General features: G+C 47.7%; 1 protein-coding gene across 3 annotated transcripts in view; it reads left to right on the top strand.

The window, feature by feature from the left end:
- The first annotated feature begins 10,608 nt into the window (after positions 1-10,608).
- DTX2 (deltex E3 ubiquitin ligase 2) overlaps positions 10,609-27,645 on the top strand; it is a 43,742-nt gene continuing 26,705 nt past the window's right edge. For 2 of the 3 annotated variants that reach the window (XM_051991878.1, XM_051991876.1), the window contains exons 1-3: positions 10,613-10,793; positions 19,722-20,052; positions 24,548-25,178. In XM_051991878.1, coding sequence (XP_051847838.1) covers positions 19,812-20,052; positions 24,548-25,178 — 872 coding nt within the window. In that variant the 5' untranslated portion in view covers positions 10,613-10,793; positions 19,722-19,811. Of the gene's footprint in view, positions 10,794-19,721; positions 20,053-24,547; positions 25,179-27,645 lie in introns of all 3 variants that reach the window. The other variant, XM_051991877.1, reaches the window with a different exon arrangement.

The following is a 27,645-nucleotide window of genomic DNA, read 5'->3' as shown; positions in this document are numbered from 1 at the left end:
GTAACATATGTAGGTGTGTATATATATACATACATACATGTGTAGTTATTTGTGTCCCATGGTAGCCATCTCAAGGGTGGGGTAGGGGAGAAGGAAAGAAAAAAGGGAAAGGAAATTTACATGATAACTTTATTGTATATTTGGAGGGAATAGCAAATTGCATATGATAGGTCTGTAACTTCATAGGCAATCATCTTTTTTATTATATTGTTTTGTTCTATGAATTAAAAATAAAATAATTTTAAAAATAAATTCATAAATTTACTAGTATTTACAATTTTACAGAGAGATGCGTTAAGATTGTCATCAGAGAACATACAAGTTGGACCATAATAACAAAAAGAGTACTGGTACTCTTTTTGTTCAAATCTATCTCTAACACTGTCACTATGATCTTAAGATCATTGGTCTAGAACCAGAAGAAAATGTAAGTTTCTTGAAGGCAGAGACTATTTTGTCTTATCTTTTTATCTACATTCTAGCATAGTTCCTGGCACATAATAACTAGCTTTTTACTAAAAACTTTGTTGATTGATTGATTTTGACTTTTCAAAGGCTGAACTATGGGAATATAGTCTCTTAGATGATATCATGGTAGAAATATTGAGAATGGCTCCAGTACCAGACCTAATCTGCTTTCCCAGAAACCACCTAGCTAACAATAGAGAGGACAGCTTCAAGAGGCTAACCACCAGGAGATGATTTTTTTTTTCTCCACAACGACGTATGAAACAAAGAAAAAAAAATTAAATAGTGCTCTATTTTATGAGACCACTTCTGTGTCTGCAGGGAAGGGAGCTAAGTAGTGAGAAAGGAAACTGCTGATAAGTCACGGTTGATAAACTTTCATTTGATTGTTGGTACTCAAAAGCAGAGGTGTCAAACGTATCTGGGGGCTGCAAGATGCGATCAGATTAAGATGTAATTGGAAAATAATTAACAAGATAAATAAAAATACAATAAGACACAGATAATGTTAATTTGTGGTAAACATAAGGATCCTTAGATTAGGTTTAGTGACCCCTCGTTTCTATTTGAGTTTGAAATTACTGCTTTACAAGTCTGATATTATATGCAAATTTTCATACCTGTAAACTCTCCTTTGGAAAGAAGCAGGAGGTTTTTTCATATATTTCTTTTTTGGGGCCAGCCTTTAAATGCCAAACAGAATAGTTTATATTTATTTGATTCTTGAATCGATGGAGATTATTGAAGTATATTTTAAAATCTCCTTTTTGGTTTTTGTGGGAACATGAAGAAATTATATTTTCCCTATCCTAATATCTATCCCAATCCCTTACCTTTCAGAAAATGAGTAGAACAACAGCTAAGCCTTTTCTTTTTCTTTTCTTTTCTTTTCTTTTTTTTTTTTATGGAAATAGATTAAGGTTATAAATGACAGTGGAGAACAGATGGCTACATTTTCCATGTGAATATTTACACCTCAGAGATCAGCAGATGCTACAAATCAAGGATTGCTTTATTGTTTTATTGGTTGTCTAGATTTAAGAAAATGGTGGAGAAAATGATAATGTACAATGTGTCTTGGGTTTCCCATTCTTTATTCCTTAAAAAAACAAAAAACAAAACAAAACAAAACAAAACCTCCTTTGAGAAAAGAGTAAAATGTTGATTCAAAGGACGAAGACCTTTTGTTTGTTACAACCGATTCCTTTAGGGAAATGTTATAAGAAGGAATGAGATGGTGCTCTGAATTATTTAAAAATTTTTTTCAACATTTTTATTTAAAGTTTTCAGTTCCAAATTCCATCCTTACCTCCCTCCCCTCTCTGAAATCTAAGCAATTAGATCTAGGTTATATATGTGCAATTATGTAAAATTGACTAAAATCAGAACTATTTTTTAATGTAAACCCCAAAACTGTATTTTTGCATATTATTTCCTTAGTTCAAAATGCCTAGAAATGTTACCTGAAACTGTATTAAAAAAATAAAATAAAAATAAAAAAGAAACTGTATTGATGTAGTGTGTCAGAGACAATGGGAGAACTCTGCTAAATCGGGTAGCCCTTTCTAAATAAATAAAAATATATATCTTGAATATTAATGTTAGATAAAGTGTATCTGGCAGATTTGCACCTAAAATGCAGAGTGTGGTACAATATTAATATTTTTGCTTTTACAGGAGTTTATTGAGTTAAGGGAGTGACCTTAGGAAATCTCTTTGGCAGCTGCGTGGTAGATGGACTGGGGGGCTGAGATCCCTGAAGCAGACTGTTAGGAGGCTACAGCAACAGTCCTGCCCAGACTATTGTTTGTCCTTCATTCTCCTAGAGGTTCATGACATCAGGGAGGTGATGTCATAACATGGAAGTGAATTGGATTGAAATGAGGGTGGACTGGGCGAGGTCACCTGTCTCACTTTCCCCTCCAGAACCATCTAGGTCCAGGAGCCTGATACAGATCAAAGCAACTAGAGATGAGCCTGGATGTGTGGAAGAGCCTGACTTTTTAAGCTAAAGTCTTCAATAGGTCTCAGTTGCACTGAGGCAGTGATGGAGGCTGTGTGACTAGAGAGAAGGGATCAGAGAAATAGAAAGGAAGGGTCAGAGGCAAAAGACTCAGTGGAAACGACAAGATTTAAAACTCCTTGGATAAAAATAGCAAATATTTATATTGTGCTTTCCTCATTTGATTATGGGACTACAGAGAATGAGGAATCTAGGAGGGTGTCAAGGTTGCAAACTGGGGTGACCAGGAGGAAGGCTGGTCTAGAAATAGAGGGTTCAGATGATGTAATGAGGTCTGCAATAGAGATACAACTCATAGTCCATCCATCCCCCCTTTTTAATGTAACTCATTCTGTCCTTATAGAAAAAGAAAAATACTGGGGGGCAGGGGCATGAGGTGAATAGTTTGTCGTCTCAACCATTGCTCCAGAACACAGAATCCCATTCTCCAAGGGGGCATATTGGGTGCAGGCCGTGTGTACGTTGGGTAAGGGTACGGATTTCCCCAATGTTGACTGCCCAGCTGCTACTCTGGGTACCAAGATCAGGGTTAAATTATAACTACCTGGAGGAGATAACCCAGAAGGAGGGAGGTTTGCTCAGCAGTTGGGGAGGATCAAGTAAGATAGTGTTGGGAGGTAATGTGGGAAGGGTAGGTGTGGTTATGTGGGAGACAAGCCCCACAATTAGCTATTACGGGAAGCATGGGATGTAATTCATCTTCCCACCCTTTCTCTGGTTTCTCACACACTCCTAGGCCACGCTATGACTCCTCAGGGGCTGGGACTCTCACTTTGGAGGCTACTGACCTATTCCCTCTCCACACTTTATATAGGATAAAATAAACAGGCATTTAAGGGCCTTGCCTACGGTCATATAAACAGGCAATTTTAGGGGTGGGATATGAATTCAGCTCTTCTAAATTCCAAATTCAGTAGTCTTTCCATGGCATCATTTTGCCTAGTGGTGCTCCTTCTTTCTCTCCACCTTTCCAACCTAGGTTTCACTCATGTCATGACACAATTATTATCATCTGGGTCTTAATTCCCTAGTAGGCCACAAGCCTTATCTCCATGTTGGTCTAGTACAATATTTCGTATGTAGCAAGATTTTAAAAGCCTATAATACAGGCTCATTGGAGCATGAATGTAGATAGTCCCTGCTGGGTTCCAGGCAATTGAATTAACAGGAGCTCTGGGACTATTTCTAGTCATGTAGTGATCCACTGCTGAAAGAACAGCATTTTAATAAGCCATGATAGATCCTGAGTGATTCCTTAGTCACCTCTAAGCCCCCTGATTACAGTATGGAGCAAGGGCACCATCTATTAAAAAAAAAAAAAGATTCTTCCAATTCTTTGTCGGGAAACTCCAAGATGTTGCTCAGCCCCAAAAGTCAGTTTTGCCCGAGTTTCTGGACTGATGATCCCTGCTTCTTTTGTGTCTCATTTCCTTGAACAGGTGACTTTGAAAGGTCTGGAGATACAGCATCTAGCACATAGTAGGTGTTTAATAAATGCTACTTGATTAACTAGTGGTAACAGTATCTACCAGAATGATTGTGGTTGTAGCGGTTAGAATTATCTTCCTAGGGGTAGACTGACTCAGGGAGCCCATTGTTAAATCTTCAATGTGAATATTTATACTTCAGAAACCAGGGCTTGCTTTATTATTTTGTTGATAGTTTAGATTTAATAAAGTGATAGAGAAAATCTCAATATTACAGATGAAAGGCATGCAGGTGTTTGTTTTCTTTCTTGGAAAACTAGTTATTAAGCACTTACCAACACACCACTGGAGAGAGAGAGAGAGAGAGAGAGAGAGAGAGAGAGAGAGAGAGAGAGAGAGAGAGAGAGAGAGAGAGAGAGAGAGAGAGAGAGAGAGAGAGAGAGAGAGAGAGAGATGGAGAGAAAAACAGACAGAGAGAGAAAGCGAGAGAGAGAGTGAGCACCATTAAGACTTTAGAGCTTCTTTTTGTGATGGCAAAGAATTGGAAATTGAGTCCATGCCTATCAGTTGGGAAATAGCTGAACAAGTTGTGATATAGGATTGTGATGGAATACTATTGTGCTAAAAGAAATAAAGAGCAGGATGCTTTTAGAATAATCAGAGAAGACTTACGTGAACTGATGCAACATGAAGTAAGTAGAACCAAGAGAACAGTATACAAAATGACAGCAGTTTTGCAGAGATGATCAATTGAAAGCCAACGATCCAAGATAATTTCAAAGGACTTGGGGTGGAAAATGCTATCCACCTTCACAGAGAGAACTGATGAGCTGAGTATAGATTAAAGCATACTTTTTTAAAAACTTTATTGTGTGTGTGGTTTTTTTTGTTGTTGTTGTTGTTGTTGTTGTTGTTGTTTTTGTTTTTGTAACATGGCTAATATAGAGATACATTTTGCATAACTTCACACGAGTAACATATTGTTCCCCTCCCTTCTTGAGGAGGGAAGGAGGGAGAGAATTTGAAACTCAAAATTAAATAAAAACCGTTAAATTCTTTAATGTAATTGGGAAATATTTAATGAAATAAATAAAAATACATTTTTAAAACACTATTGAGCTTGGCTAACTTAGTAGCTTTTCTAACCTCCTAGGAGATTGTAGCTATCAATTAAGCTACTAAATCCTGCTTAAATAGTTAAGTAACATCCACCACGATTCTCTATTTAGCCTTTCTTTCTGTGAAGTCTTACACCACCTGATCTATGCCCAATTAACATTGTACACTGAATATTTATCTTACTTCCCCTTTGAAGAATTCCTTAGACTTTCATAGCTGTGACCTTTACTATAATAAGTGAGGTTTACTGGGGAAGTAGAGGTTGGGGACATATCAAGATGATGAATGTATGAAAATGGACCTGAATCATAACTAGCAGTCCAAACTCCCTAATGAGATGCGTGGCTTCTCTTGAGTTGACCCCAGTGCATAAACTACAATGGCTGGGGTGTCAAACAGGAATCAGTGCAAGATGGCAGTTTTTACAAGACCAGCCCCAGCGAGACTCAATGCTTTCTAGCAAGAACTCACTGTTTACAGGTGAGTGAACAATGGGAAGAGGATTCGGTTTGGAGCTGTAGGGACCTCAGAAGCCAAATCCCTCATTTTATTTTTTTATTTTTATTTTTTTAATAACTTTTTATTGACAGAACCCATGCCAGGGTAATTTTTTACAGCATTATCCCTTGCACTCGCTTCTGTTCTGATTTTTCCCCTTCCCCAGATGGCAAGCAGTCCTTTACATGTTGAATAAAACCCCTCATTTTACAGAGGACTTGCCCCAAATCAGTTTCAGAGCTGGGACTTGAATTCTAGTAGGTCAGTTCTATAACCAATGTTCATTCCACCATGACACAGTTCTCCAAGGCTGCCCTGGCCTTTGAAAACATCCATATTAGCTGAGACTCTGTCCCGATAACCTATTCCTTCCACCTAGTATTAGGCTACAGTGTTCAGACAACTTTGGAGAAAACTGAGAAACGCCCCAGAAAAACTCCATCTCTCTGGGAAAACCCAATGGCGCAATCCCCATCATGATGCATCAGGCAGTCTTTGAAATAAAGCACAGACAGTGCAGAAAGAAGGGGGAGTTCCTCCCAGCTATCTCCCAGACTCTCTATCTCCCTTCACACAGTTCTCAGTTCAAATAGAGCTCATGGTTCCATGCTGGGCAGAATAATGCTCGTTTTAGTGAAAAACCTTCTGTGAGATCTATCCCCTTTGAAAGCAAATGACTTGTACCCTTAGGAATTTGAGAATTGCTCACTTGTCCCTTCTCTCTTTCATCTCGAATTAACTAATTAATTTCTAATCTACTCTGGTATGACCTCTGGCTTCCTCCGGGTCTCTTCAAATTCTGTACATTTCTTCAAAGCCAAGCTCAACTCCCACCTTCATGATCAAAGCTTTCCTGACTTCAGGGCCCCTTCTTATTGACTTCCTAGGGAGCACTGGAACACTAAAACCTGCCAAGGGCCTGTTTTCTAAGTTGATGTATGTGGGTGCATTCATTCAACAAACATTTCTTAATAGCTCCTGTATGCAAAGCACCATCTGTGTCTAGAAAGGATGGGAAATTTAGATATAAATTTAGATAAGACATAATCTGCCCTCCTGTAGTTCATAGGCTAGTAAGAAGATAGCCTTAATACAGATATCTTCTTAAACCTCAATTCTGTTGGGGCTTTTCCCCATGATTATTAGCTGACATGATTAGCTATACTTATAGGAGTATTTATTAAGATGTTATCTGTGAGGAAATCTTGGAAAATCCCAAGAAAAATCAGAAGTGCTGGTGATCACAAATAATATAGTTAAACTTTCACAGGTACCCAAGCATTTGGGTCCTTAGCCCTTTAATCTCACAGGAAAGCATGGGCAGCAGGGGTACCGACCTAGGGTGGTCCCCATTTAGAGTACAGAACTCCTCTGGGTCTCTGTCCTTATCTCTGATTACTGTTGTGGGGCAGATTCACAGGAACCAAAGGAGGAGGATTTTAGGAACAGTCAGTCAGTGAGTGGCCAGGTCTACAAAGCCTCTAACAATCTCAGGAATATTGGGATTAAGAAAATTTGCTAACCCTGAGTAAAGGGATTAGATGAAGTTTCCTAAATTGATTATGATTGAAGTTGGTTTAAACCAGAGGTGTCACACTCAAATATAAATGGATTCATGCCTCATTTTGATTTAGGAAATCACAGTTTGTTGTATTTTTATTATTTATTATTGTATTATTCATTGATATTTTTTTTATTATTTTTTATTTATTTTCTTAAACATTTCCCTATTACATATTAATCTGGTTCCTCTATTCCAGAGTGTATGAGTCAGATCCTCCTGACTTAAATTAGATACCGGGTACAAAGGAACTTCCCAGAACATGGGCAGTTGAATAAGAGGTCAAATGTGGCAAGGGTTAGAACCCAGTGATAGACCAATTCTCACAAGATCTTAAGAGCAAAAAACCTCCCCCACATGTCCTCCAAAATGTCTGCAGCATATTCTCTTACAAATATTCCCAGAATCCCAAAAAGATCATAAAACAGGAGAAAGGACCCACATGTGCAAAAATGTTTGTGGCAGACTTTTCTGTCGTGCCAAGGAACTGGAAACTGAGTGGATGCCCATTAGTTAGAGAAGGGCTGAATTAGTTACGACTTTTGAATGGAATATTCTTGGAATATTATTGTTCTATAAGAAACGACCAGCAGGATGATTTCAGGGAGGTCTGGAGAGATTTACGTGAACTGATATTGAATGAAGCGAGCAGAACCAAGAGATCATCGTACACAATGTCTCTCTGTCTCTCTTTCCTCCCTCCTTCATATCTGTATTCACAGTGCTTAGCATAGTGTCTGGTACATAATCAGGATTAATAAATATTTTATCTCCCCAGTTCTGAGCTTGTTTTATACAAGCCTCATAAGTCATTGCTAAGTTTCTTCAGTCAATAAGAACACTTTTTATGCCCATTACTCAAGTTGATCAAAGACTTTTTCATCACTTAATCTAAAGTCTACGATTGGTTGATTGATTGAGACGTATTCTTAACCAGTTAAGTTCAGGGTTGAGGAAAATTAATATTATGCTATATAATTTAATAATAGATATCCCTCTCTGGTCCATCTTTTTTCTTGTCAGACTCCTCTTCTGAGGGTTGTAATAAAGCGGGGTGTTCACTCTTATCCCTCAAGGCACCCGCTTGGGCTGAGCCTCTCCCTAGCAAGATCTTGGATTCTGTTTATCCCATAAATAGAATCCTGCTTAAGCAAAGCTCTTCTCAGGGATATCCCTTCTCCTAGCTTTTTCTTCAGCAAAGATGGGGGTGATCTTGTCTGTGAGAGAGAGACCAAGCTAGGGAGACCCTGATTGTTGTTGTTTTTTTCTAGCCCACGTTTCTAGAGGCAGCTGGATCTCACAGAGCAGATAGCATTCCTTAAGGATAAGAGAGGGGCATAATGGGCCATGTCTAAAGTCACCCCACTTTCCCCAGCTACAGAGTAACCCTATCTGTTGTGTATTAGTTGTTTCTCCCCCATTCCCTGCAAAAACAAATGAGCTAATAAGAGGAGCTAAGAACAATTTTTGTGTTAGTGTTTTAGTGTGTTGTGTATTAGTATTTGTTTAATAGTATTTTATTTTTTTTTCCAATTTCATGTAAAGATAGTTTTCAAAATTCATCTTTGTAAGTTTTTGAGCTCCAATTTTTCTCCCTCCCTCCTCAAGATAGCAAGCAATCTGATATAGATTATACATGTACCGTCATGTTAAACATATTTCCATATTAGTCATCCTTATATCCATATTTTGTATATATTTATGTATGCCACATCATATACCATCCTCGGGGGATTTTAAGTTCCACGAGGGCTGGGGGTGGGGTGTAATATGCAATACCCATAGTTCTCTGGGCTAGGTCAAGTAATTGACACGCAATTTTGTTTCGGATCTGCATAAACTTTAAGAACCTCATTATTGTTGCCCATTAGCTACAGAAATTATTATCACTTGCTGAGTGAAATGAGCAGGGCCAGGAGATCATTATTTACTTCAACAACAAGACTATATGATGACCAATTCTGATGGACGTGGCCCTCTCCAGCAATGAGATGAACCAAATCAGTTCCAATAGAGTAATAATGAACTGAACCAGCTACACCCAACGAAAGAACTCTGGGAGATGACTAAGAATCACTTCATAGAATTCCCAATCCCTCTACTTTTGCCCGCCTGCATTTTAGATTTCCTTCACAGGCTAATTGTGCACCATTTCAAAGTCTGACTCTTTTTGTGCAGCAAAATAACTGTTTGGACATGTAGACTTATATTGTATTTAACTTATACTTTAACATATTTAACATGTATTGGCCAACCTGCCATCTAGGGGAGGGGAAGGGGGGCAATTGTCAATGCTGTGAAATTACCCACGCATATATTGTAAATAAAAAGCTATAATAATAAAAAAGAAATGATTATCACTGACCAACCGGCTGCTGTCTGAGAACCTGCACTATTTGTGGCTTTGGCACCTTGGCCATATAGAGGAAACGGGGCAGGATGGGGGGGGCTCCGTTACTCCCCGGGCTAGCTGACCGTAGGGTTATTGTTACAGCCTTCCCAAGGGCTGCGCCCCATCAGTAGTAAGAAAGGAGCCACAGAGGTAGAGAACGGGCCTCTCAGGGCTTTGAGAACAGCCCTGGAGCTTAGACGGTGTTCAGGCCGATGACGGTGCTAGAGCGGGGAAGGGAAGATGGTGCCAGCTTGTGAACCCGGCTCCAGGTCCAGGCTGCCAACGCCCCAAGAGCCCCCGGAAGCGCTCGCTCAGGGCGGCGATTAAATCAGCTAAGAAAGGTCTGTCCGGCAGAAGGGCGCGGGATGGTCAGGAGGAAACGACGTCAGGTTGGTTGGGACATTTTGAGTTTAAGATACACGGGCCATTCGATTTGGAGCCGCCCAGTGGGAGCCGTAAGCCTGCAGCTCAGGAGAGACAACGGGTTAGAGGGTCGTTCTCTCCGGGGCCGTCCGTGGGACCGAGCGGCCGCGAGAGGGAGACGAGAAGAGGCCAGGAGGGAATCCTGGGGGAACCTCGGGGGGGGGGGGGTGATCTGGAGAGTCCATCCAGGGCGACGGAGGAGGAGCGGTCAGAGAGGCAGGAGGGGGAGCGGTCAGAGAGGCAGGAGGGGGAGCGGTCAGAGAGGCGGGAGGGGGAGCGGTCAGAGAGGCGGGAGGAGAACCAGGAGCCCGGCGGGAAGGCTCCAGGAGGGCAGGGCCCGAGCAGGCCCGGGAGGAGGCCGCCCGAGTGGGGCATTAAAGATCGCGCCTAACTTTGGAAGGGGCACTTCCCGTGGCACCGTGAGGTCAGAGGCTGCAAGGAGTTTAGAAAGTTTGAGAAAAGAACGTGGAGGCGGCGCGCGGCGTTCACGAGGTGGCTCGAAGCCCCAGCTCCTGCCTCCAGCAACACGCCTCTTGCCAGGCTTCGGCCCAGTCTCCTGCCAAGTAAGCCCCGCCTTCCCGAACAGGAGCCGGGAGTGCGCACGCGCGCTCCGGGCTCCTCCCTGCCCCCGGAAGGGTCCGAACAGGTGAGGGAGGCCGTCGGCCTCGCCCGCGATACTACAAGTCCCAGAGGGCCGCGCGCCGGGGCATGCGCGCTGAGGGGTTTGCGGAGCGGCGACGCCGGAGTTTCAGTGTGGCTGCTTCCCCTCCTCTCTCTGTCGGTCCGGTCCCTCGGCCCTACCTCAGAGCTGAGCCCAGCCTGGACCGGACCGGCCTTTGCTGCCGGCCAGCCGATTGAAGCCCAAAGCAACCTCGAGCCCTGGTGAGAAAGCGCCCGGCACCGGAGGCACAGGCCCTGTCCCGGGGGCGGGGTGGGGAGGGGGCTGCTGCGGGGGAGAGCTGGGGAAGGAGGATAGGGTTAGGAAGGGGATCCAGAGGGGGGGAGGACTGCGGAGAGAGCGCTGGATGGGGAGGAAGCGTGAGCGGGAACGCGAGGCAGTGGACGGGGGTGGGGTGGGGGGGCGGCCTGAGGAGGGGGCTGCGAAGGGGAGGGGCCACGTGGGGAAGAAGCCTGAAAGGGGCGGGGCAGTGGGGGGGGTCTCTCCGTGGTGAGGAGGGGGCCGCGAGGAGGGGGCGGAGCACCGGAGGTCCGAGCTCGGGGGCAGCCTGGGGGCCGTGGGATTAGTCCATTGGACATCGGAGGGACGTTCTCGGAGGTGCCCCACGCGGGGGGCCGGGGATCCCGGAGGTCGGGGCGGGGGGCGCATCCTTGGGATGATTAGGGTCAGGTCTTGGTTCAGTGTCCGGCCCTTCCGGAGGCTTGTAAGGCTCATCGCTTTCTCTCCTCGGCCGGATTTCTTTTCCCTGGGGGGGGGGGGGGGGGATTCGAAGTCTGGCTAGAAAGACTCGGGACCCGCTCAGGCTTCGGAAATTTCGGGTTTTGTTTCAAAGTTTCCCCTTTTTAAGCTCCTTTGTTGGCGGGGTGCGCTAACTTCCCTTGCCGAATGGTAAATGCGACTTCCTTAAGCGAGTTCCCGGCCGCGGGGAAGGCTGATTTTGCACATTTTCCCACACACCAAATCTAGTGAAGCGCCCGGGATGTGCTCCTACCCCAGGCACAGGGGGTACAAGTTAAAAAATGAGACCGCCCTGCCCCTCAAGGAGCTTCCCTCGCACTTAGCCAAACAACCTAGAAAACCCAGTCAGTGGGAAACACCCGCGGAATAACTGCCGAGAAATGGGGGGTCCGGCCAGGAACCCGGGATTCCAGGCTCACCCGCACCACGTTGACCTCGGCAGGTGAGTATCCCCGTGGGCTCATTGCCTCCCTCTCCAAAGTTTTAATGGGGGAGATCTCCAGGATCCAGTTTAGAGAAAGCCCACGACAAGGTCTCCCGAATGTGGGGCAAGTTCCCCAGCTCAGCCCTGGGTCAGGAAGACCCCAAGACACTCACTGGCTTTGTGAATCTGGGCCAGTCACACAACTCTGCCTTCCTCCACTATAAAAGGGGGATAATAAAGCGCCTACCTCCCAGGATTATTGCGAGGATTAAGTGAGATTATATTTGTAAAGCATTTAGCACTGTGCCTGGCATGTAATTGGCAACGAATAAATGCTTATCCCCTCCCCTTCCCTGAAAGCCGAGTGGGTGTGGGTCCGCTGTGATTTCGCACAAAAGATGTATAAGCTCAGAAGGACTTAGAGAGCTCAGGAACAAATCAAACAGTCCTTTGGACCCCCCCTGAAGGGGGGTGGGGGGAGATCCTGCAGCCAGTTTTTTAGGGGGAGAATAGTTCTTCCCATCAGACCTGTACTGTCCACACAGCTCATGCGGGAGCAAGGAGCATTGGCCAAGTCCAGGTCTTTAAGGAAAAATAACAGGGTGCTTTCCTCCTAATGCTCCATGTGCCATCCAACGCTGGGATTGCTCTGCTCGGTGGCTTTGGCTGTGCTTGTAACTCAACTTTTCCCCATCCCACACAGGGAAAGGAGATGTGGGTGTTCAGATCCAAGGGCTAAGCTGTGACCTCTATCACTCCCTCGGTTTGTAGCCGAGAAGAGGGAAGGGGTCATTGTACCTTGTGCGAGATCCACTGGATTCTGGAAACAAATCCTCCGGGTTACACACGGCGGCTCCGGGGAGACAGTTCAACAGCTGTGCTTTGTTTCCGCCACTGCTGTTTTTCAATTAAAATCTGATCTCCCTCGTCGTTGGTTGGCAGACAGACACAGATGGGCCTTGGAATTTGTGGGGCTGAGTCAGCAGCCTTTGCAATTAGTCTGGTTTCTGTGGCTCTTGTTTTATATCAAAATGCAAATCAAACTAGGAGTTTCCCTTCCATGTGCCCAGCTTTGCCTGTTCCGGAGGGAAGAGGCCGGGCCAGAGAGGACACTTCAGCTTTCACTTCGACAAAGGAGAGAAGAGGGGCCATGTGGGGCTGGGGCTGGGAGATGGTTTTCCGCCAGCCGAACTAGGCTTGGAGGATAAACTTGACCCGCGTCAGGCTCCCTCAGGTGAGGGACAGTTCCCTGAAAGTCTAGAAGGGAAATTTGTATTCTGATTTTTTTCTTCCTGGTAGCTTTGGTGCGCTCTAAAACGAAGTGTTCTCTTGGTGCTGGCCGCCTGGCGAAGTTCAGGGCCGACACTGTTGGGCTTCCTTATGTAATCATCCTGCTGACATGTTGTGTCATGTCGAGTCGCCTTTAATCTCCCTGGGTCCGGCCTTGGCTTCCAAGGTGGCACAGCACTGACAGCGCTGTCCTGGTGGTAGGTGGCCCTTTGATTGAGGAACCGAGCTGTTAATCAGAATCAGAGGACCCTGGGCTGTCCGTGAGCTAGAGGAAAGTGCTTTACTTTTCCATTACGTTCCTCTCTGATGCCTCCTAATGGCACGCAGGCCCCTCCTGGGCTCTCAAAGACGTTGCCAGGTGAAGATAAGCTGGGAAGGCTTTGAATAGCTGCCTGGACTCTGCATCTGCTGTCCAGAGACCGGCCTGGGCAGGCTGGGAGAGTCTGATTGCCAGCTGGATTTTTCTGTCCCAGCAGCTCTCAGAGACCCTGGGCCAAATTGTAAAGTGGTTGTGGCCCGGCCTTGGCAACTGCTCTCACATCCTTGAGGTAGACTGAGCCAGGGGAAAGTTGGGCTGAGGCTCTGTAGGGCATTTTAGGCCTCATGTCACTTGGGGCCTAAGGACTGATGCCCGCATGCTTGCTGATCCTTAGAGCGAAACCAAGAGGACTTGGGTCAAGAACACCAGGCCCTCCCCTGGTCCCCTGCTCTGTGGCCTTGAACAAGTGGACAAGCATTTCCTCTTTTGGGAAGGGTCGGCAATAGATAATGGGTTCTTTTCTGGAATTCATGAACCCAGGGGTCTATGGATAGATTTTAGGGGACCATTGGTCTTGAATGAGAAAATAATTATAATTCAAAGTAACCGCTTTCTTTTTTTTTTCCAATTATTATTAAAGCCTTTTATTTTCACAACATATGCAGAGATAATTTTCAACATTCAGCCTTGAAAAACTTTGTTTCAGATTTTTTCTCTCCCTTCCCCCCACCTCCCCTTAGATGGCAAGTAATCCAATATATGTTAAACACTGTGTTTCTTCTATACATATTTCTACAAATATGCTGCACAAGAAAAAAAATCAGGTCAAAAAGGAAAAAAATGAGAGAAAACAAAATGCAAGCAAACAACAACCAAAAGAGTGAAAATACTGTGTTCTGATCCGCACTCAGTTCCCACAGTCCTCTCTCTATGTAATAACTGGCTTTCTTTGTAATCTTTTACACATTTAAAAACGTTATTCAGAGAAGAGGTCCGGAGCTTTATTTGCCTGCTCTGAGGTTATGGTTTAGAACTCCTGCACTGAATCCTGGGAGCTTCATTTGGTCTGCCGAGATCCCAGACAAACCACAAAATGTAATTCTGACAGCCGGCCGTGCTGAAGATACAGCTCCCCTGTCAGGGAAGGAGCCTTGGAAAAGGGACAAGCCGGTTAGTTTCCCTCGATCCAAGAATGCCAGGGTGGCGCTGGCTGGGTACCTTGACCCTCTTCCCGCTGTTTTCCAGGCTCATTGGCATGGCAAAGGCAGGTGGGGTATCTTCTCAGCCCTGTGGAACTCCCTGATTGAATCATCGGCTCGCCTTTTGGAGCTGCCGTGTGCAAGAAGGCTCGGAGTAACTTCTGGCAAATCTGTTTGCAATGCCATTATCATTGGGCTGATAAATGTCCCAACTGTTGATTATTGGCACATTTTTAAAAGAGACGTTTCCTTCTGAAAAATGATTTGCTCTTAAATATTGAAAGTGCCCAACCAGAGAGTCTAGAATGACAGCGGTGGAGGGAGCGTAGTGCCAACGGCTTCATTTTACAGATGAAGAGACTGAGGCACAGGAAAGTTTAGTATCTTACTCATAGGTTACCCAACTAACTGGCAAAACCAGAACTAGAGCTTTGGCCTCCTGCCTCCCAGGGCCATTCTCCAAGTCCTTCAAGGCAGACCAGTGGGCTTAGCTTGAACTGCAGCCATATGTGGAAGATTGCTGTTGGTTGGCTCAGGGGATAGACCCAGGCGTGGGGTCAGGAAGCCCTGAGTTCAAATCCAGCCTCAGACAGTGTAATTCTGGGCAAGTTACTTAACCACTGTTTGCCTTAATTTGCTGGGGAAGGAAATGGCCAACCACTCCAGTGTTTTTGCAGGGCCCCAGGACAGCATTGGCTGCTGTGGTCCGAGGAGTTCTAAAGCGCTGGACACAACAAAGGTTGCTGGAGCTGTCGGAGGGTTTCCTGTTGGTAAAATGATAGTTTTGTCACTGTCGTTTTCCCTCCGTGCTTTTGGGTGGAGCTACTCTGTCTAGTGAGTGTGAAGGCCAATGAGGAACGAGTGTATGTTTTGTGATGTCTGGGGAGGTAACGGCCCCCCTCTAGTTTGTATGGGGGACGTGCGACCCTTAAGCTCCCTTAAGTTTCTAGGCCGAGAAAGGCTTGGCTGCATTTTCTTTTTAATGAAAATCCCTTTCAAGTAGAACGGATGCATTCCCATACCCATCTGTGGGCCCGGTCACGTTGCTTATGAGAAGCTCGCAAAAGGTTGCTGTCCTGAGTGATGGAAATGCAGCAACTTGTCCCTGGCTCACCTTCCCTTGACTCAGAATTATTTTCTCTTCTTAAAAACTGCAGTCCCCATTTCTAGGGCCTGAGATACTTTTGGAGTGAGATTTAATGGTACTTGAAGTTAATGGGAGAGTGATTGCATGATTAACACTGCTAGTATCCCAAGAATGAGAAGAGTCCATTCGCATAGAGCCACTCTTGTCTGGGGGCCGCTGGTGTATTTGGTAAAGGCCCCTGTCTCCATGTCAGGCCCATTGGTTGCAACAACTTGATTTTGGTTTTCTCTGTCCTCGTCTCTCCCCTCCTTTCCTTCCTTACCCCATGTGTGTGTGTCTTTCTCCGTGTGTCTCTGATTCTCTGTCTCTCTCTGTGTCTCTGTGTGTGTCTCTCTGTCTCTCTGTCTCTCTTGTCTCTCTCTCTCGTCTCTCTCTCTCTCTCTCTCTCTCTCTCTCTCTCTCTCTCTCTCTCGGCACGTTCCCCATCCTCTCCCTCCTTGTGCACTCACTTCCTGTTCAGTCTCCTGCCTCCTAGATAGTTCTCTCTTTTCTATTCTCCCTGTTCTCCTCAGTCTAGCCCTAATCTGAAACTCCTGCTCACCCAAAGGTCTCACTCCAGAACTACATGCAAGCCTCCGACTCTCGCTGTTCATGTGCCAACCCTAAAACGTCTCCACCTCCCCTGAATTTGTGCCTCCGACTCCAACCCAAATGCTTCTCCACCTTCCCCTCAGACTCAGCGTAAACTTGACTTTAAATTCATGTCTCCGACCTAACCCAAAATTCATTTCCAGCCCAAACCTTAACCCCGCACCCCTCCGGCTCCAACCCAAATTTGTGCCCGACTGCTTCCACTCTGACCCCGGCCCTGAACGAGGGTCTCCGCCTGTATTCAGCTGTCTCCCACCCATGTCCCACCCGCCTTCTCTCCCCTGTCTTCCCCCAGCTTTCAAAAGACACGATCATTTTGAGAAACTGAAGACTTTATTTCAGATTTCCTTCCTTCCCTTCCAAGTGCTCAGCTTGACCTCAGGGTGTCGGCCGGGCCGCCCCTTGTGGATTGATGCTCCTCTGCCAGGCCCAAGCGAAGGGCGCTAACAATGAGCGGACTGGGAGAGCCGCTTCCTGGACCTGGTTTGGCATTTCCTCCTGTGAAGAATATCGATCTGCCGACAGCGCGTGGTCGCTTACCAAGGGGAGGGGGATGGCCGTACAGCCTCAGCAAGGCGGCCTCTTCCGGCCCATCAGAGGGCAGGCCCTGTTTTGTCTTTTGTCTTCATGGCCGGGGTCCTGGGAGGTCCTTGGTCGGCTTTGCTGGACCGAGGTCATTCAGGCCAGGATCATCCCAGCCCGTCTCTCTTTTTTAGACCCAAGGCTTGATTGGGGGAAGGGATCTTCAGGGGCCGACAGTGGAAACCCCACAGTCCCTAAGTCCCCTCAAGAATCCCCTTGGGCTCTGTGGTCATGAGGCTTTCTGGCCTCTTCCCCCCTTCAGCCAGTTTCTCGAAGCTTTCCAAGGGCAGCTGATTCGCCTTGTGGCATTGTGGGAAGGGCTGGGCTTGAAGACCTCCTGCCATGTTCCTCCTCTGGGAGATGGGAACGATGGCCAGCCAGCCTCCCTGCCTCCCAGGGTTGAGGATCAGTGAAATTGTGTGTATGTGAAAGCTCTGGTGGCCATGAAATGCTCTCCAGGCTGCTCTTCCAGTAAAACGGGAAGGGCAGAACATCCAGGGTGATTCAGTTCTGCCAACACCAGAGAGACATCCCGGTCTCTCCAAGGCCTGGCCTGCCCCAGCCTGGCCTTGTAGGAAGCTCCCAGTGAAAGCTTTGTGAATTGGAATTAAAACCAGCCTTGGTCCTTGGACCCAGTAAAGGTGCTAATTCCAGTCACAGAGGCCCCCTCAGGCTGTCTCACTCCCAGGGCCCAGGGCCTCCTAGGGGAGGAGCTTCTGTTGGAGGATCCAGGAGGCCCCTGCAGGGGCAGGTCTGCTGCTGGCAGGTGTGCCAGCTGGAGCCGGCAGTGCCCTTTTCCTCATCTTCCAGGTTGGTTTTGAGCATGGCCAGCCAGCTCTGCATTTCTCGCTCTTGTGCTTTGAAATGGTGAAGATTTTATTGAGAGTCAAGTGCCCGATCTTGAATCTGGGCAAGTATCCTTTCCTTCCCTTTGCAGGTTCTTAGCTCCACCTCAGCATCACTTCCCTGTGAATTGATGTTCTGGGTGTCAGGTCCATTTTAAGGGCACTTAAAAGCTAATGCTTAGAGAGCTTTCCTCCCTCACCCTCTTTTAGGTAGTTAAACGGGTTGCTTAGCAAGCCTGAGTGGCTCTAATGGCCAGACCAGCTAGCATCTACCTCTCGGAGGCAGGGGACACCATCCCTGTTTGACTCATATGGGAACAAAGCTTAGAGAGACCTCGTGACTTTCCAGTTACTCGTCATCTCCAAAATCTCCATTTCTGACTTCGATTTGGCTTTCAATTCTGCCTTTATAGTTGACTACTAGTGTCCCTTGGGCCTTGTCATTGGGCTTTCTTGCCCTAGGTGATCTCCAACTTCCTTGGAGCTAAGTCTGGGATCCTCTCTTTCTCCCCATTTAGTGCCTCTCTCACTGTACACACTTTCCTTTAAAAAACAAAACAAAAACCTTTTTATCAGTTTCTTTTTTTAAATTAAATTTTTTTTTCATTTAACAAGTATTTATTTTCTTACTTTGTGGCCCATTAACCCCCATTCCCTACACATTGAACCCTCCCAGACAGCAAATCAATCCACATGCATTTGACACTAAACACTCCCTATCAGGAAGAGCTTCTAATCTGTTTGGGGAGGATGCTGGGAGATGTGTGCACATAAATGTCTTCAGGATACGTGCAAAGCAAATTCAAGATGATTTTGTGGGGACAGGGCACCAGCTCCAGCTGAGTTTGGAAGGAAACCCCAGATTCTAATTGACCTGGGCGAAGGAAGGAGTGCTTTGTAGACCTGGGCAAAGGCTTGGAGACGGGATGAGAAGTGTCCTGAATGGGGAACCCCTGGTAGCTTAGTTTGGCAAGACTGGCCAAATGAAGAGGCTGCTGCAATGGCCCAGGTGAGAGGTGAGAAGGGTGACTTAAGGATGGTAGGGCCACATCCAGGAGGTGTACTAATAAGGAAGCTAAACCAGGCCCATCAGTACTTTGGTTCTGCCTCATAAGGTGTGCGTCATTCCTCTTAAGAAGAGGGAGAAGGAAGACAGGTTTTGCTTGCTGTCTTTTGAACTCAGAATTGGTCATTGAGTTTGCATTGATGTTTATGCTCTTCCCTTTTACCTTTGAGCTCCTTAATATATACCCAGCCTTTGTATCCCTAGGTCGGAGAGTATGTTCAGGTCAGAGATTGTCTTTGTTTAATCTTACATTTTCCCCCAGAACTATTGAACCAAGGCGCAGATCCCCAAACGGTCCCTAATTGTGCTGAACTCCCATTACCCTTCTCACTCTTCCCGGTTTCTGTTCTCTTTGGGCATCTACCGATGGGTAGCAAATGAAACCTCGGTCGTTTTGGTTTGCATTTCTCTCATTACTGATTTGGAGCATTCTTTAGAATGGTTGTTGAGTTGGTAAGTCGCTTTTTGAAAGCTGTTCCTATCCTCTGTCCATTTATTGTGTTCTTACACAGTATAATAATCTCTATATTTTTATATCTTGATTTCAGGTGTTTATTAGAGATCTTTATTGTCCTTTTCTCTACGCATTGAGTTTCACTGACGTAACAGTTTTTTAACTTTGTCATCAAAAATGTCTGTTTTTGCTTTTACGATCAATTGCAGTTGGGAAAGATGCCTCCTTCCAGTCTCTCTTTTAAGTGGTGACCTTTTATATTTAGCTTCTCCATCAGGAGTTCACTGGGGAGATGGTGTAAGGTATTTTTCTGTATTTTGTTTTAAATTACTTTCCAGTTTTCCCAGTGATCTTGTTAAACAGAGTTCTTTCTCCAGTCATCTCTCACTGTCTTTGCTTCTTGAGGTGCAATTCTTAGGCACCAGGAATATCACCGCCAAATCCTTGGTTCTAATAGTTTCCTCCATATTCCTCAGTTTCATGCAAGGTATAGTTATTCTTGTTGATAAAAATGTCTATGTTATTCCACTTTTCAGGCGTGAAGGAAGTGATGAGCAATGAGCTTCAGAGAGGCCCCAAAGCCAACGTAGCGTGAAGACCTTCTGGAAAATCCAGCCCCCGAGAAGATGGCCACGTACCCCAGCCCTGTCGTGGTGGCTGTGTGGGAATGGCAGGATGAGCTTGGGACCTGGCACCCCTACAGCGCAACTGTGTGTAACTATATAGAGCAGCAGTTCATGATTCAGAAGGGTCAGCGCTTTGGACTGGGAAGCTTGGCCAGCAGCATCCCCCTGGGCCAAGCCGACCCCATGCTGGCGCCCTACATTATCGACCTTCCCAGCTGGACCCAGTTTCGTCAGGACACAGGTGAGACATTGCCTGGTGGACCGATGGGGAGGGGAGCCGAGCCGGCCTTGTTCCTGCAAGGCTCCATTGCGAGGCTTTGGAACAAGAAAGATGCAACTAATTGTCTAGTGGCTCTGCATTGGGCGGAACAGTGGGAGTTTTTGTGTTCATGGTTCCAAAGATGGGATGTCTGACAGGGTCGGATTGCTGTCACCCAGGCCTGAGTGGCCCTTGGCGGGGGGGGGGGGGGGGGGAAGGGGGGGAGTGCCTAGGAAAGGCCTGGGCCCTGAGCTGAATCAGGAGACTGCAGACAGGAAGACTGAGGGAGGAGTGAGCATCCTTTGGGATATATACTTGCCTGGTGCAGCTGGTTTTGCAGCTCCCCTGTATGGAGCACTAGGAGAGGGCAAGGGCAAGGGTAGCTCCTTGTCAGCACTGGAAATCTCTTCTGTCTTTCCCCTTCCTTTGCACGCTTTCTCTCTGTCTCTCTTCTTCCTCTTCTCCTTCCCCTCTCCTTCCTTTCTCTCTTTGTTCCCTCTGTCTTCTCCCTTTCCCTCTTCTCTCCTTTCCCTCCTCCCCTTACCTCCTTCTCCTCTACCTTCTCCCTCCTCCCTCCCTCTCCCCTGCTCTTGTTTTCTTCTCCCATCTCTTCTTCCCCTTTCCTCTCCTCTTTCTTTTTCCTTCTCTCTCTCTCCTCCTCTCTCCTCTACCTTTTTTCTCTTTCCCCTTTTCTCTCCCTTTCTCCTCTCCTTTTCTCTTCTTTCCCTTCTCCCTCTCTTCCCTTCCCCTCCCCTCTTTCTTTTTCTCTCTCCCTCTCCTCCTCTCTCCTCCACCTTTCTCTCTCCCCCTCTCTCCCCTTCTCCTCTCCTTTTTCTCCCCTTTCCCTTTTTTCTCCTCCCTTCCCCTTTTTTCTTTCCCCCCCTCTCCCTCTCCTCCACAAGCGGGCTTTGGTGGAGTCTGGATGTTACATCTGATTCTGGCAGACGCTGAGTTCTTGCTCTGCTTTCCCCCTTCCCCTCTCCTTAGTGTTGCCCTTTGCTCTATTGGATCATTGATCCCATTTGTTCATTTGACAGAATTCTTTATTGAGCACCTATTGGGTGCACACTGCTTTGCTATGCACAGTAGGGGACACAGGACAAACCCCGCTCTTTCCTTGGACTTCATTTTCTCTGTGAGAGACAAGAGTGGACATTTGTCTGGTGCTCAGTCCAGGAGCTCTTGGAGTGAGGGAGTGCTCACGTCCTCATTTGATAGATGGGGAAACTGAGGCGCAGGCTGGGTATCTTAGGCTTGCCATTGGAACTTTTTGGTCCGGGGCTGGATCAGGCCTGTTGCTGCCAATAAAGCGCCAGCCTTTCCTGCTGGAACTAGAATGGAGGAGAACTCTCTCCCTAGGGCATCCTCCGTGCTGTTTCCTGGTTTCAGAGGGTGGCGTCTGCTCTGCTCTGACTCCACTTGGGTCTCTCAAAAGGAAGCGATAACAGGAAGCTGGTTTTAGGCCGTGCTAGCAGCGTCCCCACAGAACAGCGTGACAACCGCAGATAGAGGCCTGGGCCGTCCCAAACGGAGGAGAAGAGGCCCGCTGGGGCGGCCCGCCTGTGTTCTCTGTCTGTCCCTCCGTTGATTGATACATAATCTCTTCTAGCCCTTTGGGGATCCAGTAGGGTTTCTGTTCCCAATCCCTCTCCCTCTCCCTTCTTTGGGGAGGGCTCATTGTAGTTGTGGTGAATGGAACAGAGTCTTAGAGCTTCTTGCTGGGTTTGCTTGCTACCCCCCCCACTCAGGGTTTCTCCTGCAGGTCTCGGTGAGATGTGCTCTTGCCGCCTTGGTGTGTGGCCCCCGTTCCAGGATCTGAACCTGCCGTGAACTGTCGCTCGGCTGCCCTACGAAAGTGCCCTGAGTTTTTCTGAGTCTCTTTTTTTCCTAGTGACTTTATATGGGACTTGTTTCGATCTTGCTATTCTGGCCTAATAAAACACGTAACCAGTTGTTTTCACTGTCTCCTTCTTAGAGGAGGGACTGTCTCTCAGCTATACTAAAGATAGTTTTTATCTAGGGATTTAATAGGCACTTACCCAGAGCCACTTTAGATCGGGCTGTCCATCCAGTTCTGTGCCTCCTCTCTGACTAGTTTAGATGAAATGAAAAACATTGCTTTTTTTTTTTTTTTTTAATTTTATTTTAAATAACTTTTTATTGACAGAACCCATGCCAGGGTAATTTTTTACAGCATTATCCCTTGCACTCACTTCTGTTCCGATTTTTCCCCTCCCTCCCTCCACCCCCTCCCCCAGATGGCAAGTAGTCCTTTACATGTTGAATAGGTTACAGTATATCCTAGATACACTATATGTGTGCAGAACCGAACAGTTCTCTTGTTGCACAGGGAGAATTGGATTCAGAAGGTAGAAATAACCCGGGGAGAAAAACAAACATGCAAGCAGTTTATATTCATTTCCCAGTGTTCTTTCTTTGGGTGTAGCTGCTTCTGTCCATCCTTGATCTACTGAAACTGAATTAGCTCTCTTTATCGAAGAGATCCACTTCCATCAGAATACATCCTCAAACAGTATCGTTGAAGTGTATAATGATCTTCTTGTTCTGCTCATTTCACTCAGCATCAGTTCATGTAAGTCTCGCCAGCCTCTCTGTATTCATCCTGCTGGTCATAATGAAAAACATTTCAAAAATGAATACTTGATGTCATAACCTAGAACGCGAGAGTTCCAAGAATTAGGCCTGAGGCTCTGGGAGTTTCTTTGGATCATGAGTTGTCCCAAGAGATGGTATTTCTTTCTCTTTGGGGGTGATGATTTGGTTCAGTTCAATAAACATATCAACCTCCATTTTCTTACCTAATTAATGTATAGAAGGCCAGGTGTCTAAGGCAGCCTTTGACAAGCCCCAGAGATCCCCCTTGCTTTTGAATCCAAATGACCACAGTGGGAAAAGAAGGGGGACCTGGCAGGCAGTTTCTTCCAAGGCCCTTCACCTATAGTTGAGGATGAAAGTGTAAATGGGCAGCTTCTTTCCGTGGCCATTTTTATTCTGTTGCATCTCTCTCTTGCCATCGTGCTCATTTTCTGAAGATCAGGCATCATTCTGAATGTCAAAAAAGTAGAAAGCAATGTTGAAGAGAGGTGTGGGAGCCCTATTGGTAGGGAAGAAGACTCGAGGCCCATGTCCGGTGTGTCCGGCTCCCTTCGCTTGTTGTCACGTTGTGATGTAAGAAGGAGGAGGAGGGAGGAAGGGTTTTCTAAGTGACTTATAAGCTCTCCTTGCTGTGTAACTTTCAGCTGGATAGGGAAGGAATTGTGTGAAGTATTTAGAGCTCTTGGAAGTCGATTTTATTTTTTTTTAAGTAGAAGTTTATTTTTCCAAATACATGAAAAGATAGATTTCATATTCATCTTTGCAAAAGCTTCTGTTCCAAATTTTCCCACCTTCCTTCCCCCTGAACGACAATCGGATACATGTTAAAATCGTGCAGTTCTTTTAAACATTTCATAATTGTCATGCTGTGCAAGAAAGATTAGATCCAAAGGAAAAAAAACAATCAAACAAAAACAGTAACCAAAAAGGTGAAAATACTGAGTTTGATCCCCATTCAGTCTCCATAGTTGTCTCTCTGGATACGCGTGGCTCTTTCCGTAATAAGTCCATTGAAATTGCCTTCCATCACTCATACTGAAAAGAGCCACGTCCATCACAGTTGATCATCCCGTAGTTTTGTTGTGTCCGATCTTCTCTTGCTTCCGCTCACCTCGCTCAGCATCGGTGCATGGGAGTCTTTTGGAAGTTGGTTTTGGAGAATTGTAGATGTTCAGTGTTAGAAAAGAAAAGACAATTAAAGATCGTCTCTCCTTTCTTTTGTAATGTGGGGCTGGAGATGTACAAAGGGTGTTGGAGGCAGAACCTCGGGCAGGACCTGGCCTTGCCACTTAGGACCAAGGGGACGTCACCTCCCCGAGTCCCCCTTGCCGTCTTCACCTCTGAATTTCTTCCAGAAATGGGAAGGACTGTCCACAGTTTGAGACGATGATGGCAATAAATAAGACTCAAGGCCACCAAAATCCAGGGAAAAAAATGGACATTGGTGCTTTTTCTCCCACTCCCATCCTGGTGCAGATGGCCCCCATGGCTCCCTTCATTGCTCTTTTTCTGTAACTTTCCCTTTGCTCCAGAATAACTCCCAAGGTATCTGCTTTGCCATTCCTTCCTGTGGAAGGGCTGTGCCTGGGCTGATCCTCTGGGGGAGGGGGAGGCCTGGGTCTAGCCCATCCTCCATGGGTAGGCAGACCCTCTGTGGGGATCGAGTGCTCTCATGGCGCTCTCCAGGGACAGGCCCCACTGGGAGTTGCTTAGCTGCCGAGAGCCTCCAAGGACGGATTTCCTTTTCCCTCTTACTCTTTAGGGAAGCGGTCCGTAACGGAACCCACCGCTTGCCACCCGTTCCTCTGAACCTTCCCATGTAGGCCATGTCTGACTCCTGTGTAAATGTGTGTTGATACAGGGACCATGCGGTCAGTGCGGCGCCATCTCTATCCGCAGCAGTCGGCCCCGGGCAGGGGCGTGCTCTGGGAGTGGCTGAACGATGACGGCTCCTGGACGCCCTATGAGATGAGCATCTGCGAGTTCCTGGAGCAGCAGCTCTCCCAGGGGATCCAGCTCGTGGACCTCTCTCCTCTGGGCTACAACTACGAAGTGGACTGCAGCACCCACACGCAGGTCAACAAGACGTCCGGCTACCGCCGGCGCGTGCAGCGGCGCCAGGGCCCCGCCTACCCTGTGACGGCCGTCATCGCCCTGTCCGGCCACTCGGGGCTGGCCTGCTCGTGCCACCAGTGCCTCGCCAACAGTGGCACCGGCCCCGTCAACAACCGCTACCGGCACTCGATGACCAACCTGCCTGCGTATGTGGCGCCGCAGCCCGCCCACCGGACCGCCCCCATGGGCATGTACACGGGCTACGCGCCCTACAGCAAGCCTTCCCTGTCGGGGGCCCGCTCCGCGCCGAGGCTCAATGCGGCCAACCCCTGGGGCGTGGTGGCCCCCGTCATGGGAGTGGTCCCTGTCTACCCGTCCAGCCTTCCGCACCTTGTACCTCAGCGCCCGCCCCCAGGACCCAGTGCAGCTAAAACCAGGTACTTCCTTCATCCCTTGTCATTGCTCTCCCCTGCCCATCCACCTGTGAGTCGGGCTCTCCACCCATTTGTCTGGGGGAGCTTCACCCTGAGCCGGCACGTTTAAGGCCATGGGCTGACCGGAGCGGGTTCTGAGCCCTGACGAGCATCTCTGCTGCCCGTGGGCCTCCTCTTCCCTTTGCCTTTCTATGAAGTGTAGAGTCCTGGGCTCCGACCCAGCTGCCTGCGTCCCACCCCGGCCGGCCGGGCTGCCAGCTCGGCTATTGGGCCCTGTCCTAGGGAACGGAAGATCCTTGAGGGCAGGGGTGCTTCTGCTTCTCCACAGTGCCTGGCATGGTGCCCGCTGCTGCAAGGGTCTGGGGAGTGCTTGATGGCTTGGGTTCTGACCAGTTATTGGGGATCCCAGGGAGAGAGTTGGAGCCAGGCTTTTTGGCTTGCACGGGTGCCCTTGGCACAGGTGCCAGCCCTGCAGACAATGCCCACCTACCCTTCCCTTCTCCACTCGGGCTAGCTAAAGAGGTAGGCACAGTCTGTGTTGGCCCAAGCGTAGGCTGTGCCCCCCAGAATCTCCATGTCGTAGCTGGCAGGCAGTAGAAGCTCGGCCAAAGAAGGCTCGGGGGCGATTCCTGAGCTGCCTTCCCAGGAGTGTCTCCTTCGGGTCCAGAGTGCTGAGAGCCCGCTCTGGCTCCTGACCTGGTCAGAGCCGACTGGAGGGTTCTGGTTCTGGGCACCAAGTTTGACGAGCTGGACGGCCTCGAGAGGGGCAGCCCGGAGGACTGGAAGTCTCGGGGCCATGCCAGGTCAGGCTCGTTGAGGAACCAGAAGGGGAGACTTTCCATGTGCTTACAGGGCTGTTGTGTGGAAGAGGGTTCTGAAGGCCAGGGCTGGACAGAGCAAGCAGTGGGTGTGGGGGGTGGCCCAGCCGGTGGGCCGGGCCCATTGAGCCCACAGTTACCAGGGCTTCAACCCTGTCTGGGAGTCTTCAGCTGTGTAGGTCTCTTAAGCTCTGCTGGCCTGTGAGATGGGGATCAAATGAGGTCGGCCTCAAAGTGTTGGATAAATAGTCGTATTTATTATCATCATTACTGTTGTTATTTAAAAGTTACAGCTCTGCAGGAGGGGCGGGGGGAGCTGAAGCGGGGAGTGAGGCCGGCTGACTAGTTCTCAAGAACGTTGTAGAAAAGATGTTTGAGCACTTGTTGGACAGGATTCGATGACTCTGACTTCCACTTTTGGGATCCTGTGACATTCACTGGAAGCTCTTTTGGGGCTGCCTTCTGGATTTATTCTAGGCCAGATCATTTGGGGAAGGGGTGAGAAAAGTACAATCTGCCAAAGCGCGGTTACCTGTCGGACCACGTGGTGCTGCCTCGGGGCACTTAGAGAGGGAATGGGCTGGGTGAAGGCCGAAGCTTCTCCCATCGAAGATGTCGGACTGCAGGGAGCTCGGAAGGATAAGTGGGATCCAGAGCGGGACGTCTTCGCCGTCCGTGGCACAGACCCTTCGGCAGCAGGCCGGTGAAGCCTCTGGACAAAGACCTTCCCGGGGTCACGTTTACAAATACAGGGACTGCAGAGGAAGCGGCTGCTTTTAAAATTCGGTGATCAGGTGATCAGTGATTTTAAAGCTGAATTCACAGAACCCAGGCTCAGACGTCCTGATTTAGAGGAGCGAAGAGGAGAGAGTGGCTGTCATTCCACTTAATGAAAATAGTGGGGGCCAGGGAATAAACATGGCGCCAGGAGCCAGTGAGGCGACTTCCTGCCTGGCAGGTATCAGGCGTGTGGGGGCAAATAAGGTTGACAGAGAAGTGTGGAGCCAGGTTTTGGTTTACAGATATTTCCCAATTTTTCCCTCTTAAAACAGACAAAAAGACCTCCTTCTTTGTCTTAAAGAAAAACCAGTAAGCCAGCCAGCTAATAGCTCAATGTGTAGTTTTGCACCTCTCAGAAGAAGAGGGAGGTGTTTCTTACCCGTTCTCTGGGGCCGGTGCTGGCCACTGCCTTTCACTGATGCTTCCTTGTCACGATTGTAGCTGTTGCCCCGTTCTCCTGGTTTTGTATCAGTTCAGACGAGTCTGAATCCCTCGTGTTTGCAGTGAGTCCCGTCCGTTCTGTTGAGAGAGCACGGTTTGTTTCCCACACCGCTTTCTTTCCAGTTCTTTGGAAGCGTTTGGGCGTACGGGCCATCTCTGTTCTTCCCGAGCCCTGGTAATGGGGGTCACTGGCTCTCGGGATGACGGACTAGGCACTCCCTGGGGCTGGCCACTGCTCGGCCCTGGGCCCACCAACCCTGCCTGCTTTCAAGGAGCTCGCACTCTGAACACCTATACGAGTTCACTTGTCAGTAGCTGGAAAGACTCTGCTCTCTTGGGGCAGATGGCAGGGCTTTGGGGGCCATGGAGTAGGACTGGCTTGGCAGTGTTGCCCATGTGGTTAGAGAATGAGTGGACCAATTCTTGGCTCT

This window comes from Antechinus flavipes, chromosome 4, assembly GCF_016432865.1.
Source record: "Antechinus flavipes isolate AdamAnt ecotype Samford, QLD, Australia chromosome 4, AdamAnt_v2, whole genome shotgun sequence".
NCBI lineage: Eukaryota > Metazoa > Chordata > Mammalia > Dasyuromorphia > Dasyuridae > Antechinus > Antechinus flavipes.
Note: the sequence above shows the minus strand (reverse complement) of the source record. Positions and strands in the feature narration are given on the sequence as shown.